At 43.0% G+C, this 16,515-nt stretch overlaps 1 protein-coding gene across 2 annotated transcripts in view; it reads right to left on the reverse strand.

The window, feature by feature from the left end:
- LOC139552880 (NLR family CARD domain-containing protein 3-like) overlaps positions 1–16,515 on the reverse strand; it is a 27,664-nt gene extending 11,149 nt beyond the window's left edge. The window contains exons 1-8 of one of the 2 annotated variants that reach the window (XM_071364998.1): positions 16,002–16,489; positions 15,654–15,731; positions 14,064–14,170; positions 13,214–13,711; positions 4,742–4,811; positions 4,251–4,458; positions 2,241–4,068; positions 1,845–2,018 (exon numbers count right to left, since the gene is read on the reverse strand). In XM_071364998.1, coding sequence (XP_071221099.1) covers positions 1,845–2,018; positions 2,241–4,068; positions 4,251–4,458; positions 4,742–4,811; positions 13,214–13,711; positions 14,064–14,149 — 2,864 coding nt within the window. In that variant the 5' untranslated portion in view covers positions 14,150–14,170; positions 15,654–15,731; positions 16,002–16,489. Of the gene's footprint in view, positions 1–1,844; positions 2,019–2,240; positions 4,069–4,250; positions 4,459–4,741; positions 4,812–13,213; positions 13,712–14,063; positions 14,171–15,653; positions 15,732–16,001 lie in introns of both variants that reach the window. The other variant, XM_071364999.1, reaches the window with a different exon arrangement.

Consider the following 16,515-nt stretch of genomic DNA (forward strand, 5'->3'; position numbering starts at 1 on the left):
CTGCCGCCCCTCCACTCTAACCACTAGTCTACCTGCCGCCCCTCCACTCTAACCACTAGTCTACCTGCCGCCCCTCCACTCTAACCACTAGTCTACCTGCCGCCCCTCCACTCTAACCACTAGGTCTACCTGCCGTCCCCTCAACTCTAACCACTAGTCTACCTGCCGCCCCTCCAATCTAACCACTAGGCTACCTGCCGCCCCTCCACTCTAACCACTAGGCTACCTGCCGCCCCTCCACTCTAACCACTAGGCTACCTGCCGCCCCTCCACTCTAACCACTAGGCTACCTGCCGCCCCTCCACTCTAACCCCTAGGCTACCTGCCGCCCCTCCACTCTAACCACTAGGCTACCTGCCGCCCCTCCACTCTAACCACTAGGCTACCTGCCGCCCCTCCACTCTAACCACTAGGCTACCTGCCTCCCCTCCACTCTAACCACTAGGCTACCTGCCGCCCCTCCACTCTAACCACTAGGCTACCTGTCGCCCCTCCGCTCTAACCACTAGGCTACCTGCCGCCCCTCCGCTCTAACCACTAGGCTACCTGCCGCCCCTCCACTCTAACCACTAGGCTACTTGCCGCCCCTCCGCTCTAACCCCTAGGCTACCTGCCGCCCCTCCACTCTAACCACTAGGCTACCTGCCGCCCCTCCACTCTAACCACTAGGCTACCTGCCGCCCCTCCACTCTAACCACTAGGCTACCTGCCGCCCCTCCACTCTAACCACTAGGCTACCTGCCGCCCCTCCACTCTAACCACTAGGCTACCTGCCGCCCCTCCACTCTAACCACTAGGCTACCTGCCGCCCCTCCACTCTAACCACTAGGCTACCTGCCGCCCCTCCACTCTAACCACTAGGCTACCTGCCGCCCCTCCACTCTAACCACTAGGCTACCTGTCGCCCCTCCGCTCTAACCACTAGGCTACCTGCCGCCCCTCCGCTCTAACCACTAGGCTACCTGCCGCCCCTCCACTCTAACCACTAGGCTACCTGCCTCCCCTCCACTCTAACCACTAGGCTACCTGCCGCCCCTCCACTCTAACCACTAGGCTACCTGTCGCCCCTCCGCTCTAACCACTAGGCTACCTGCCGCCCCTCCGCTCTAACCACTAGGCTACCTGCCGCCCCTCCACTCTAACCACTAGGCTACCTGCCGCCCCTCCACTCTAACCACTAGGCTACCTGTCGCCCCTCCGCTCTAACCACTAGGCTACCTGCCGCCCCTCCACTCTAACCACTAGGCTACCTGCCGCCCCTCCACTCTAACCACTAGGCTACTTGCCGCCCCTCCGCTCTAACCCCTAGGCTACTTGCCGCCCCTCCGCTCTAACCCCTAGGCTACCTGCCGCCCCTCCACTCTAACCACTAGGCTACCTGCCGCCCCTCCAATCTAACCACTAGGCTACCTGCCGCCCCTCCAATCTAACCACTAGGCTACCTGCCGCCCCTCCACTCTAACCACTAGTCTACCTGCCGCCCCTCCACTCTAACCACTAGGCTACCTGCCGCCCCTCCAATCTAACCACTAGGCTACCTGCCGCCCCTCCAATCTAACCACTAGGCTACCTGCCGCCCCTCCAATCTAACCACTAGTCTACCTGCCGCCCCTCCAATCTAACCACTAGGCTACCTGCCGCCCCTCCAATCTAACCACTAGGCTACCTGCCGCCCCTCCACTCTAACCACTAGTCTACCTGCCGCCCCTCCACTCTAACCACTAGGCTACCTGCCGCCCCTCCACTCTAACCACTAGTCTACCTGCCGCCCCTTTCGAAGTATTACCTGTTATGTAAGACCCTTTTTTACTCCAAGATCACTACACAAAGAGGAAAATACTAACCTCAGTGTCTCCAGTTTACAGTTTGGACTCTCCAGTCCAACAGAGAGCAGCTTCACTCCTGAATCCAGCAGGTCGTTTTCACTCAGGTCCAGTTCTCTCAGCTGGGAGGGGTTTGAGCTGAGAACAGAGGCTAACGCTTCACAGCATCTCTCTGTGAGGTTACATCCATTTAGCCTAGATAATGGCAAACCTCAGTTCAGACATCATTCTTCTTAAAAGAGGAATAAATCAGAATCATGTTCAATAATGGGATGTTTGTTGTTATTATCAAGTCTGGGTGTAACCTCATCACCGTGGCAATATTGCAGTCAACTTTAGATTGTAGTAATTACATTTCCTTCATGGAAGCTTCATCTACTTCAAAACAGAATATTATTAATTTAAATCGACACTTACAGGACTGTCCTGGAGGCTTTGACCACTGGCAGCAGCCTCAGAAGACCTTCCTCTGATCTGGAGTATTTCTTCAGGTCAAACACATCCAGCTCCTCTTCTGAAGTCAGCAACACAAAGACCAGAGCTGACCAATGTGCAGGTGACAGGTTAGCTCGAGAGAGACTTCCTGATCTCAGGTAGCTTTGGATCTCCTCCACTAGAGAATGGTCATTCAGTTCATTCAGACAGTGGAACAGATTGATGCACCTCTCTGGAGAAGGATTCTCCCTGATCTTCTCCTTGATGTAATTGATCGTTATCTCATTGGTCTGTGACTTGCTTCCTGTCTGTGTCAGTAGGCCTCGTAGAAAAGTCTGATTGGAGTCCAGCGAGAGACCCAGAAGGAAGCGGAGAAACAGGTCCAGGTGTCCGTTCTCACTCTGTAAGGCCTTGTCCACTGCACTCTTGTGGAGGATGGCTGTAGGTTTGTCTTTCGATATGTCACCAGACATCTGGTGGTTTCTGGTGGTGGTATCAGGTTCTGCCATTAGATTTAAACTGTCGTTGTTGAATGTGACAAACACATACACAGCACCCAGAAACTCCTGGATGCTCAGATGAACAAAGCAATACAGCTTCTCCTGGTACAGCCCATTCTCCTCTCTGAAAATCTGTGTACACACTCCTGAGTAGACGGACGCTTCTGTGACATCGATGCCACACTCTCTCAGGTCTTCCTCGTAGAATATTAGATTCCCTTTTTCTAGCTGTCTGAAAGCCAGTTCTCCCAGTTTCAAGATGATCTCCTCATCTGTTTTCATCTGTGAATCTGACTCAGCTTTCTCTGGTCCCTTTGGAAATTTGCGTTTTTTGTGCAGTATGGTAAAGATCAGGAAGTGTTTGTACATTTGAGTCAGAGTCTTGGGCATCTCTCCGCTCTGTGCGTCACCCAACAACGTCTCTAGGACAGTGGCAGAGATCCAACAGAACACTGGGATGTGGCACATGATGTAGAGGCTCCTTGATGTCTTTATGTGTGAGATGATTCTGCTGGCCATGTTCTTCTCATCGTGGTATCTCTTCTTAAAGTACTCCTCCTTCTGTTGGTCATTGAACCCTCGTATCTCTGTCACCTGGTCAACACACTCAGGAGGGATCTGATTGGCTGCTGCAGGTCGGGAGGTTATCCAGAGGAGAGCAGAGGGAAGAAGATTCCCCTTGATGAGGTTCGTCAGCAGCACGTCCACTGACGTTGACTTTGTGACATCGCAACAGCGCTCATTGTTCTTGAATTCAAGAGGAAGTCGACACTCATCCAGACCATCAAACACAAACAGAACCTTGTACTTGTCAAAGTCGGAGATTCCTGATTCTTTGGTTTCGATGAAAAAGTGATGAAGAAGTTCCATCAAGCTGTATTTATTCCCCTTCATCATATTCAGATCTCGAAAAGGAAGTGGAAATATCAATTGGATTTCATGATTTCCTTTTCCTTCAGCCCAGTCCAGAATTAACTTCTGCACAGAGATTGTTTTTCCAATGCCAGCGACACCCTTTGTCAGCACAGTCCTGATTTCTTTGTCTTGTCCAGGTAAAGGTTTAAAGATGTCGTGGCATTTGATTGGCGTCTCTTGTGTTGCTGGTCTCTTGGACGCCGCCTCGATCTGTCTCACCTCGTGTTCATTATTGACTTCTCCACTTCCACCCTCTGTGATGTAAAGCTCTGTGTAGATCTTACTGAGAAGAGTTGGGTTTCCTTGCTTGGCTATTCCCTCAAACACATTCTTAAAGTTCCTGTTCAGATTGTATTTGAGTTTCTGTTGACACGCAACAAGTTCTCCTAGAAGACCTGACAATGCAGATCATCCATGTTTAACGTGTCACAACAAAGTCAAAGTTTCAATTGAAGAATATATTATAACTTATTCTACTAGTTTTTCTGTGGACATGTAAATTGTTTGTGAATAGCAGGAAATATGTAAAGGTCTCGGTATGTTAATCATTTGTAGACATGAATATGGTCGGTCTTACTGTTCTCCAGTGTGTCAGCGAGCTCCTTCTGGTTCATGTTCCTCAGAACGTGTAGTGTGATCTTCAGAGCCCCATCTCTGGCACTGCTCTCCTGCTTCTCATCTTCAGCATCTACCACTTCCTCATAGTCCCTCTGAACTTCATTCAGTATCCTCTTGAACCTCTTCAACTCACGTTTTACCAAAACAATGACGCGGTCTTCAAGCACCTGAAATGGACAACGAATAAATCAAATAAAATCAAATGTATTTATAAAGCCCTTCTTACATCAGCTGATATCTCAAAGTGCTGTACAGAAACCAGGCCTAAAACCCCAAACAGATAGATCAGGTCAATTAGACAGGTTCAATGCAGGTGTAGAAGCAAACACAGTATTTATATGAAAACAAACCCAGAACAATGAGGATGAGTTCATCAAAACGAAATGTACGCTGGTGTGTTATTTGTAGAGTTCATTTATATGAATAAAAAACTGTGATAAGCCAGCCTACCTTGAATATTGAGTTCACATCCGTTCGTTGATTCTGGGTAGCTTCAACCTGTAGTTTCTCACATTGGACTCTGTGGACAGAATAAGACAGCTTCAACCTGTAATTTCTCACATTGGACTCTGTGGACAGAATAAGACAGCTTCAACCTGTAGTTTCTCACATTGGACTCTGTGGACAGAATAAGACAGCTTCAACCTTTAGTTTCTCACATTGGACTCTGTGGACAGAATAAGGCAGCTTCAACCTTTAGTTTCTCACATTGGACTCTGTGGACAGAATAAGACAGCTTCAACCTTTAGTTTCTCACATTGGACTCTGTAGACAGAATAAGACAGACTCAACCTTTAGTTTCTCACATTGGACTCTGTGGACAGAATAAGACAGCTTCAACCTTTAGTTTCTCACATTGGACTCTGTGGACAGAATAAGACAGACTCAACCTTTAGTTTCTCACATTGGACTCTGTGGACAGAATAAGACAGCTTCAACCTGTAGTTTCTCATATTGGACTCTGTGGACAGAATAAGACAGCTTCAACCTGTAGTTTCTCACATTGGACTCTGTGGACAGAATAAGACAGCTTCAACCTGTAGTTTCTCACATTGGACTCTGTGGATAGAATAAGACAGCTTCAACCTGTAGTTTCTCACATTGGACTCTGTGGACAGAATAAGACAGCTTCAACCTGTAGTTTCTCACATTGGACTCTGTGGACAGAATAAGACAGCTTCAACCTGTAGTTTCTCACATTGGACTCTGTGGATAGAATAAGACAGCTTCAACCTGTAGTTTCTCACATTGGACTCTGTGGACAGAATAAGACAGCTTCAACCTGTAGTTTCTCACATTGGACTCTGTGGACAGAATAAGACAGCTTCAACCTGTAGTTTCTCACATTGGACTCTGTGGATAGAATAAGACAGCTTCAACCTGTAGTTTCTCATATTGGACTCTGTGAACAGAATTAGACAGGTTACAAGTCTTGTTTCCTTGTTATAGGGAGACATCCATGGGCCAACCGCTGATGACCAATAAATGAATCGCCAGCTGATCTATCGTTAAGCGGGAAAATGTAATGTTTAATCGTTCTTCTTGAGCAGACTAACGGTGATTTATCTATTTGAAGATTATACCTGTAGAAATTAAATAAAGTCTTTAATTCCCTCGTTTACACCGTCAAAATCTACAATAGAAATTCGTTTTCAACACACTTTTTATTGACGGAAGAAATCATAGTGTAGGATACATTTTTCTTTTTACAATTTATGTAAATTCATGAGTTTACTTGTCCTAATAAAACATATTGGCTGTTAAGACCAGTGGCGTGTATTCATGGAAGCCATTCTTCCCCAGATATTTGACCAATAAAAATGATAAAATAATGTCCACTTCGTCTCTCTGTGTTTTCATAATCCCCACTATATTAGGCCCAGCCTTTGGAACTTTGGTTTTTCCTAGATATGGCTACTATATTGTGATCACTACATCCAATGGATTTGGAAAAACAAATATCTGCAGCACTAGTAAAGATGTGATCAATACATGTTGATGATTTCATTCCTGTACTGTTTGTAACTACCCTGGTAGGTTTGACCGATAACCTGAACCAGGTTGCAGGCACTGGTTACAGTTTGAAGCTTTGTCTTGAGAGGGCAGCTTGATGAAAAGCCAGCCAATATTGAAATCACCCAGACAATATACCTCTCTGTTGATATCACTGTGTCCAGCCCGAAGCGTTTAGCAAACTTGCAACATTGTGTAAAATATTCTGGGCCCTCAGAGTTCCCACCAGTGAGCTCGGGAAAGACACAACTGTAGACTATTTGTGCAAAAGGGATAAGAAGTAATCAGGTATTTTATGACGTTTCCACTGGATCAGAGCATTACTTTTTGCCCTTTCATGATGAGTGGTTGGGAGAGAGCTGGAAGTATGTTTCAAATACATTGAGGAATTATTGTCATTCTCAATAGATTCTAAAAACAGACTTAGTTTACTTGCTGCTTGAGGTGTAGAAAATATTACTTTGAGAAGCTCCACAACTCATTAGTGGTGGGGAGTTAGGACAATCAGAAATACTATCAGACATCCCCCAAATGGGCACATTTATAGGCCTACATTTGCGCGCAGGCCAGGGAGCCTAGTCCTAACTCCTATATGCCTAATCAGGTGCACGTCCTTACTCAACATTGACAGGAGCACTCCGAACAAAAGACAACAAAAAAAATTGACAAAACTCGTAAACTGGAATGAAATGAATCTAAATTTGTTTCTCACAAGTGTAGCATAGGTTGTGAGCAAACAACGTGTCCACTCCGACAACGAGAACGAGAACGGTAAAAGTAATAATATATTGAATGCGTTTGAAAGGGTATTCTGCCTTGTGCACGTTAGCCACACCCCCCTTCTTGGACTGTCCCTGCTGCCTCCTAAATGGATTAGTACAGGCGGGCATCAGACAGGTGTCTAGCGTGCCATAAAACACCAACATCTACTTGCGACTAAAAAAATCTTGGCCGATAAACCAAAAAATCATTCAACAACCAAATGACTAAATGGGCTCAACCTGTTAAAAGCTTGATGTTTCAGCCTTCCGAAATGGCCTTTTTAACAATGAAGATTTAACATCTAGTGGAAGGCGTATGAAGTGCATACATATCCATAAATACAAGGCAATTGAATAGGAGCAGCCCTTTCACAGAGACCCATTTCAGAATTTTCACTTCCTGTTTGGAAGTTTGCCTGCCAAATGAGTTCTGTTTTACTCACAGATATAATTCAAACAGTTTTAGAAACTTCAGAGTGTTTTCTATCCAATAGTAATAATACTATGCATATCATATGATCTAGAACAGAGTACGAGGCCGTTTAATTTGGGCACTATTTTTTCCCAAAGTGGAAATGGCGCCCCCTATTAAGAAGAAGTTAACACACACAGAATGTATTCGACTTATTCCACATTTTCTGACTGAATTCTACATTTATTAAATGTATTTATTTTTCTCCTCCATTTACCCACAATACCCCACAACGACAAAGTGAAAACATGTTTTTAGAAATGTAAGCAAATTTATTTAAAATAGAATGCAGAAATATCTCATTTCAAGTTAAATCAAACTTTATTTGTGCCAAATAGAACAAGTGTAGACTTTACCATGAAATGCTTACTTACAAGCCCTTAACCCCTGTTTTCCTCAAGGATTTTGCTTATCTCCATTCAGTAAATGTTTTATCCTGAAAAACTCCCCAGTCCTTTACAAGCATACCCATAACATGATGCAGCCACCACTATGCTTTAAAATATGAAGAGTGGTACTCAGTGATGTGTAGTGTTGGATTTGCCCCAAACATTACACTTTGTATTCAGGACATAAAGTTAATTTCTTTTGTCACATTTTTTTGCAGTATTACTTTAGTGCCTTGTTGCAAACAGGATGCATGTTTTGGAATATTTTTTATTCTGTACAGGTTTCCTTCTTTTCACTCTGTCATTGAGGTTAGTATTGTGGAGTAACTACAATGTTGTTGATCCATCCTCAGTTTTCTACTATCACAGCCATGTAACTCTGTAACTGTTTTAAAGTCACCATTGTCCTCATGGTAAAATCCCTGAGCGGTTTCCTTCCTCTACGGCAACTGAGTTAGGAATCGTTGTAGTGACTGGGTGTATTGATACACCATCCAAAGATGAATTAATAACTTCAACATGCTCAAAGGGATATTCAATGCCGTTTTTTCCCCCGTTTTTTTCCCCCATATACCAATAGGTGCCCTTCTTTGCGAGGCGTTGGAAAACCTCCCTGGTCTTTGTGGTTGAATCTTTGTTTGAAATTCTCTGCTCGACTGAGGGGCCTTACAATGATCTGTATGTGTGGGGTACGTATTATACACTATTATTACACACAGAGTGAGTCTATGCAACTTACCATATGATTTGTTAACCACCTTTAGGATTGTCATAACAAAGGGGTTGAATACTTATTGACTCAAGACATTTCAGCTTTTCATTTTGAATTACTTTTTTTTTTACAGATTTCTAAAAAACATAATTCCACTTTGACATTATGGAGTATTGTGGGTATCTAAATTGTTATCCATTTTCAAATTCAGTCTAACAACAAAATGTGAAAAAAGTCAATGGGTGTGAATAGTTTCTGAAGGCGGTGTATCGCACAGCCAGTCACACACACACACACACACACCAACATAATAAAGCATCCTATTCACTCTGACTTAAAAAGCCAATAGGCCCCAATCGTGACAATAGAAACACAACCGTTTAGCATTTCCAAATCAAAATGTACTAGCATGAGCTACTTCCAAAAGCTCATTAGTGGTGGGGAGTTAGTATTTCTGATTGTCCTATCTCCAAATGGGCACATTTATAGGCCTACATTTGCTCGCAGGCCAGGGAGCCCCTCAATAACACCTGCACACTAGCCTACAACACAAACGAACTTGACCATGGGACAACTAGTGCTCGCCCCATCGGCTCAGGTTCTCAGTAGTGACCTGTCTTTAGGCCGAAATAAAAAATGTTCACCTCAATTTCCCCCCCCCCAATGTAGACGCCTAAAAACAAAAAACGATCCCACCCATTGCAAGTCAACATGTGATTGGTTGATTCCACTGTCACTTTCACTGTCAAAATGCTGTTCTAATACAGTTAAATGGCAGAGGACTTCTGTCTCGCTTCTGAAGTGCTAGCCAATGGCTAAGCTAGATAGCTAGATTTATCTCCCCAGAGAGATAGAATTGAAAAATCATGATTGGATCTTTTTTTTTTTTTCGTTAACCCTTTCCTTTCCAACAGAAACTGAAGGCATTAAATCAGAATATCATTGAAAATTATGAAACAATCAGAATACCATTTAAATATAATTGAAAAGATAGACATAAAATAGAAATAAAAACTAAAATGTATATTTAAAAAAAAAAAATAGGTCTAAATCTTTGATCATTCCTTAGGCCTTTTCTTACAGTTCCCGTTATCGTCATTGTGTATTTATTCCTTGTGTTATCATTGTTTGGAAGGGCGGATAAATAAGCACTTCACAGTTAGTCTACACATGTTGTTTACCAAGCATGTGACAAATAACATTTCAGTGATATATTTATTGATTGATTATAAGCAGCATGCATGTTTCGCTTGAGAAAGTAAATACACCGACACATTCTACTCACAGCTCTATAGAAATGTGATCAGATTGTTGTTCTTTATAGAAACAGCCACGGGGTAATGCCGATAGATCCTAATCCTACAGCAAATTAAGGGTGTTATTGTCACCATAAAAGGTGCATTTTTTTTATTAGGCGGAGTTATAATGCTCGTTCACACGAGCGCAGTTTTACGACAGGTCTGATTTATAACACCAAACATGTGTACGCATGACGTACGGCAAGTTTATAAATATCTATATATTTTTTTTACGTACGTATTATTTTCGGAAATAGTGTAACATTTATGCAATAGTTATAAATGAGGCCCCTGGTGTTTACTGAACAGTACTTGGATTGTAACCGGTGCTGTGGAGTTTAATAAACAGGACTTGGATTGTAACCGGTGCTGTGGAGTTTAATAAACAGGACTTGGATTGTAACCGGTGCTATGGAGTTTAATAAACAGGACTTGGATTGGAACCGGTGCTGTGGAGTTTACTAAACAGGACTTGGATTGGAACCGGTGCTGTGGAGTTTACTAAACAGGACTTGGATTGTAACCGGTGCTGTGGAGTTTACTAAACAGGACTTGGATTGGAACCGGTGCTGTGGAGTTTACTAAACAGGACTTGGATTGGAACCGGTGCTGTGGAGTTTAATAAACAGGACTTGGATTGTAACCGGTGCTGTGGAGTTTAATAAACAGGACTTGGATTGTAACCGGTCAGTGGAGTTTACTAAACAGGACTTGGATTGGAACCGGTGCTGTGGAGTTTACTAAACAGAACTTGGATTGGAACCGGTCAGTGGAGTTTACTAAACAGGACTTGGATTGGAACCGGTCAGTGGAGTTTACTAAACAGGACTTGGATTGTAACCGGTGCTGTGGAGTTTACTAAACAGAACTTGGATTGTAACCGGTGCTGTGGAGTTTACTAAACAGGACTTGGATTGGAACCGGTGCTGTGGAGTTTACTAAACAGAACTTGGATTGTAACCGGTGCTGTGGAGTTTAATAAACAGGACTTGGATTGTAACCGGTGCTGTGGAGTTTAATAAACAGGACTTGGATTGTAACCGGTGCTGTGGAGTTTAATAAACAGGACTTGGATTGTAACCGGTGCTATGGAGTTTAATAAACAGGACTTGGATTGGAACCGGTGCTGTGGAGTTTACTAAACAGGACTTGGATTGGAACCGGTGCTGTGGAGTTTACTAAACAGGACTTGGATTGTAACCGGTGCTGTGGAGTTTACTAAACAGGACTTGGATTGGAACCGGTGCTGTGGAGTTTACTAAACAGGACTTGGATTGGAACCGGTGCTGTGGAGTTTAATAAACAGGACTTGGATTGTAACCGGTGCTGTGGAGTTTAATAAACAGGACTTGGATTGTAACCGGTCAGTGGAGTTTACTAAACAGGACTTGGATTGGAACCGGTGCTGTGGAGTTTACTAAACAGAACTTGGATTGGAACCGGTCAGTGGAGTTTACTAAACAGGACTTGGATTGGAACCGGTCAGTGGAGTTTACTAAACAGGACTTGGATTGTAACCGGTGCTGTGGAGTTTACTAAACAGAACTTGGATTGTAACCGGTGCTGTGGAGTTTACTAAACAGGACTTGGATTGGAACCGGTGCTGTGGAGTTTACTAAACAGAACTTGGATTGTAACCGGTGCTGTGGAGTTTAATAAACAGGACTTGGATTGTAACCGGTGCTGTGGAGTTTAATAAACAGGACTTGGATTGTAACCGGTGCTATGGAGTTTAATAAACAGGACTTGGATTGGAACCGGTGCTGTGGAGTTTACTAAACAGGACTTGGATTGGAACCGGTGCTGTGGAGTTTACTAAACAGGACTTGGATTGTAACCGGTGCTGTGGAGTTTACTAAACAGGACTTGGATTGGAACCGGTGCTGTGGAGTTTACTAAACAGGACTTGGATTGGAACCGGTGCTGTGGAGTTTAATAAACAGGACTTGGATTGTAACCGGTGCTGTGGAGTTTAATAAACAGGACTTGGATTGTAACCGGTCAGTGGAGTTTACTAAACAGGACTTGGATTGGAACCGGTGCTGTGGAGTTTACTAAACAGAACTTGGATTGGAACCGGTCAGTGGAGTTTACTAAACAGGACTTGGATTGGAACCGGTCAGTGGAGTTTACTAAACAGGACTTGGATTGTAACCGGTGCTGTGGAGTTTACTAAACAGAACTTGGATTGTAACCGGTGCTGTGGAGTTTACTAAACAGGACTTGGATTGGAACCGGTGCTGTGGAGTTTACTAAACAGAACTTGGATTGTAACCGGTGCTGTGGAGTTTACTAAACAGGACTTGGATTGTAACCGGTCAGTGGAGTTTACTAAACAGAACTTGGATTGTAACCGGTGCTGTGGAGTTTACTAAACAGGACTTGGATTGTAACCGGTCAGTGGAGTTTACTAAACAGAACTTGGATTGGAACCGGTGCTGTGGAGTTTAATAAACAGGACTTGGATTGTAACCGGTGCTGTGGAGTTTACTAAACAGGACTTGGATTGTAACCGGTCAGTGGAGTTTACTAAACAGAACTTGGATTGTAACCGGTGCTGTGGAGTTTACTAAACAGGACTTGGATTGTAACCGGTCAGTGGAGTTTACTAAACAGAACTTGGATTGGAACCGGTGCTGTGGAGTTTAATAAACAGGACTTGGATTGTAACCGGTGCTGTGGAGTTTACTAAACAGGACTTGGATTGGAACCGGTGCTGTGGAGTTTAATAAACAGAACTTGGATTGGAACCGGTTAGTGGTGGGTTTAGCCTCAAAAAGAAGGATGTGATAAAACATTTTAGAAAAAGGTTCAGGGACATTACACCTTCCCCTTATTATTATAAGGTGCCGTAGTATTGAAATCCGTGGTGGCAATAATTTTGACCCTTATCTTTTTGAGAGAAAAAATATTATTAACTTAAAAAAAAAAAATATAATATGACTTTTATTAGTATAAAATGATATAATTTTCGAACGTTTTTTTTGTGTACAATATAGCTCAGTATTTGCATGATATATTTTATGCAGTCTTTATCAAGTTTAATCATTTCTACACTGGGCGCCTCTGGAAAGTTGTAAAGTACCATGCTAAAGGACACAACGGAAAGCAATGTAGCATCTACAATTTGATACCAGCAACCTTCCTGTTTCCAGCTCACTTTAGGCTAGATTTTTACTGTCAGACCCGGGATTCGAACTAGCAATCGTCCAGTTGCTAGCTTGCCTCTCTAACCGCTAGGTTACCTGAGCCACCCGGAAACACATATTCAGCTTACTTTGGTTCTGTTATTACTGGTGCATCCATTGACTGGTCACTCTTCATGGACAGACAGCTGGGTACAGGGGAGACTGGTCTCTCCGACCCGAAAAATAGAGGTACATCCTTAGACCGGTCACTCTTCATGGACAGACAGCTGGGTACAGGGGAGACTGGTCTCTCCGACCCGAAAAATAGAGGTACATCCTTAGACCGGTCACTCTTCATGGACAGACAGCTGGGTACAGGGGAGACTGGTCTCTCCGACCCGAAAAATAGAGGTACATCCTTAGACCGGTCACTCTTCATGGACAGACAGCTGGGTACAGGGGAGACTGGTCTCTCCGGCCCGAAAAATAGAGGTACATCCTTAGACCGGTCACTCTTCATGGACAGACAGCTGGGTACAGGGGAGACTGGTCTCTCCGACCCGAAAAATAGAGGTACATCCATTGACCAGTCACTCTTCATGGACAGACAGCTGGGTACAGGGGAGACTGGTCTCTTCTGATGAACCCTGTTAGATAAACCCAGACCAGAACATTCAGGCCCACAGGGCTGTAGAATACAGAGTCTGTGATTCAATATCTAGACTATCAATAGAGGAACTAGTTCAGTGGGAAAGTCTCAGGAGGATCAATTAACTCATTCATGTTCTTACCTGTCTCTTAAGTTGTAAGTTGGATACATAGACATGGCACAACAGAGACGTTCATTTAATGACTATATAATTATGGATGAAATCTCAAGTTATTAAAGAATAGCATTAAAAACATTAACAATGTATCTTGTTGGTTGCGGCAAAGCATTTTTGAAAAGTATCAACTGTACACAAGCACACTCTTGTCTTTTTTTTTTTTTTCACTCACCTTTCAGCTCCTTTTACGGTGTCGGGGTCCTCAAAGATACGCCTGGTTGCTTCAGCGCCCTCCTCATTCACCTCTGAGAGACTCATTTTAGAGGTAGTGCTGTTTTACTGTGGGACAAGTAAAAGTACAAATTCCAGAACAGAAAGAACACTTATTTAAAGTCAGCTATCTGAACGTCACTTCTGGCACGATGCTGTTTTCTTTGTGTTGTAAGTGTAAGGTCATAGGTCATAGGGTACATACTTGATTAACCTTAGCCACAAAATGACATCCTGGCCCTCTCTCTTCGAGTACAACCTGATAACCAAACCAGTCAGGAAGTTCCATTAAGGAAATTGTCACTTGATATCTCTCAAGCCATATCGGAGAAAGTTGAAGGTAACAGGAATGTGACTGGAGTGGGGGGTGGGGGCTAGGTACAACACCTAAACCGTTACAAATTCCTCCGATTATTTAAAAAATCAATATTTAAGAATTATTATTATTCACACAAAGTGAATTTACATCAGTTATTTAAAAATCTATTTAAATACATATCAAATTTGCCTCACTGCCTGTAAATATAATTCGAGCTCTATGCATACACTGTTAACACGTGTAAATACTCTGTACTGTACCAACTGTTTACAGCCATCCTGACGTTCACCTAAAAGCTGACAGTCTATATTTGAGTGGATATAAGAAAGGATAGAGGAGGCCATGAAGAATAGACTAGTGAACACTTATACACACAGAACGCTTGGGAGCTGTAGAATAGTGGACTGGTCCATGTCTGTGTGAGATTTACTGAAATGGCACAGCGCAGTGTCAAATTCATCATAATAATCATTTTGTGAATAAACAAGGCTTTCACCCATTCCTTTACAAAAATTATTTCAAACAGAGGGTTTCCATGACCTTATATTAAGGATTATTTGTCTTATACTGTTCAAATGTATTATGAAGTTATGAGTAATTGTTCAATTAAAATGTAAAATGTTGAGGCACTAGTCCCATGAATTCCACTGTAGCGTCGGTGCGCTCTGTCGACACCGTCATAACACTGACCTGCCCCACACGCTTTGTTTGGTACAACTTGTGTCCATAATTATATGACAAACACACGCACATTTATTGAACATGTTATTGTATTTTACCTTTTTATAGATCTGTGGGGGGGCTGATGTCAATTCCTACAAAGAAATAGATATTTTGGGATTCTCCCGGAACAGCTTATTAAAACGGTATCTTCCAATTCCCTCGACCTCACACGGAACTCCGTGTACAGCTGTTGACCTTACAATACCTTCTCTGAGGCAATACATATTTTCCAGGAACTGTTACCACACGGTCATGTAATACTGTATATATCCACGATCATCGCTATGAGCCACGTTACAAGTACCACCAAGTGGGCTACATCCATTGACGCGATGCGTAGCCTGTTACGCCGGAGGTCTGGTATCGCTTATTGTTCACTACAATAGTATAATGAACAGCAACCAGTTATACTTTTAGTTTGTGTTTAATTTAAGAGGTTTAAAACAGCCTCTAGCCTGCCCATTCATTTTTTTTTGTTAGCTCAAGAGGTTTTAAAGTTTAAAGCGTTACCTTCAGTACATTTGTCCAAACAGTTGTTCCAACGGATATCACAGTAGTTGAGCGGTAAGTACATCTTTGGGTTCAGACCTGTGTAGTGAAGCATACATACACACCCTCATTGAATGGGATTGGCAACGATTTACATCACATGACAGGTGATCTTCTAAGGCAATAAGTCGACCTTATCCATGAAAATATTTGACTGATGAGCGCAACTTGGTTCTGCTGTAAATGAAACTGAAAAGGTTCATTGTCAACCGTTGGTAAACCTGAGTGTATATTTCAATAACCAGGTTATTATTGAAAAATATATAATACAAATATTTATATTTGTTGAATTATTATTGAATAACTTACCTGACTAAACACAAGGTAGACTGCTGAAAAAGGACAAGGTTGAATCTGTTTACTAGTGACTTGCATGATAAAGAGAACAGAGCATACTTCCTGAGGGTGGGCTAACGAGTCCAACCAGTGGTGTGGTGCCTTAGTCATGTGATGTCATGACTGTAACGGGGGTCAATGGGCACATGACTGGTGTAGTAGTGACTTGCTTCATATCACCATATGACGTAAGAGCCAAGAACTGTCAATCATTAGCATGTTCTGTCACAGACAGACATTCTGAACATTCCAGCACATAGATCCTGTTAAATGATTTATAATATGTCATTCTGAACACTCCAGCACAGAGATCCTGTTAAATTATTTATAATATGTCATTCTGAACACTCCAGCACAGAGATCCTGTTAAATTATTTATAATATGTCATTCTGTGCACTCCAGTTTATTTAATAAACCCTGCAGTGTTACTATCATAGAATTGGTTACTATTATGACTGAGGCATCGGGACAAACTCTATGGAGTCA

This window comes from Salvelinus alpinus, chromosome 24 (assembly GCF_045679555.1).
Source record: "Salvelinus alpinus chromosome 24, SLU_Salpinus.1, whole genome shotgun sequence".
NCBI lineage: Eukaryota > Metazoa > Chordata > Actinopteri > Salmoniformes > Salmonidae > Salvelinus > Salvelinus alpinus.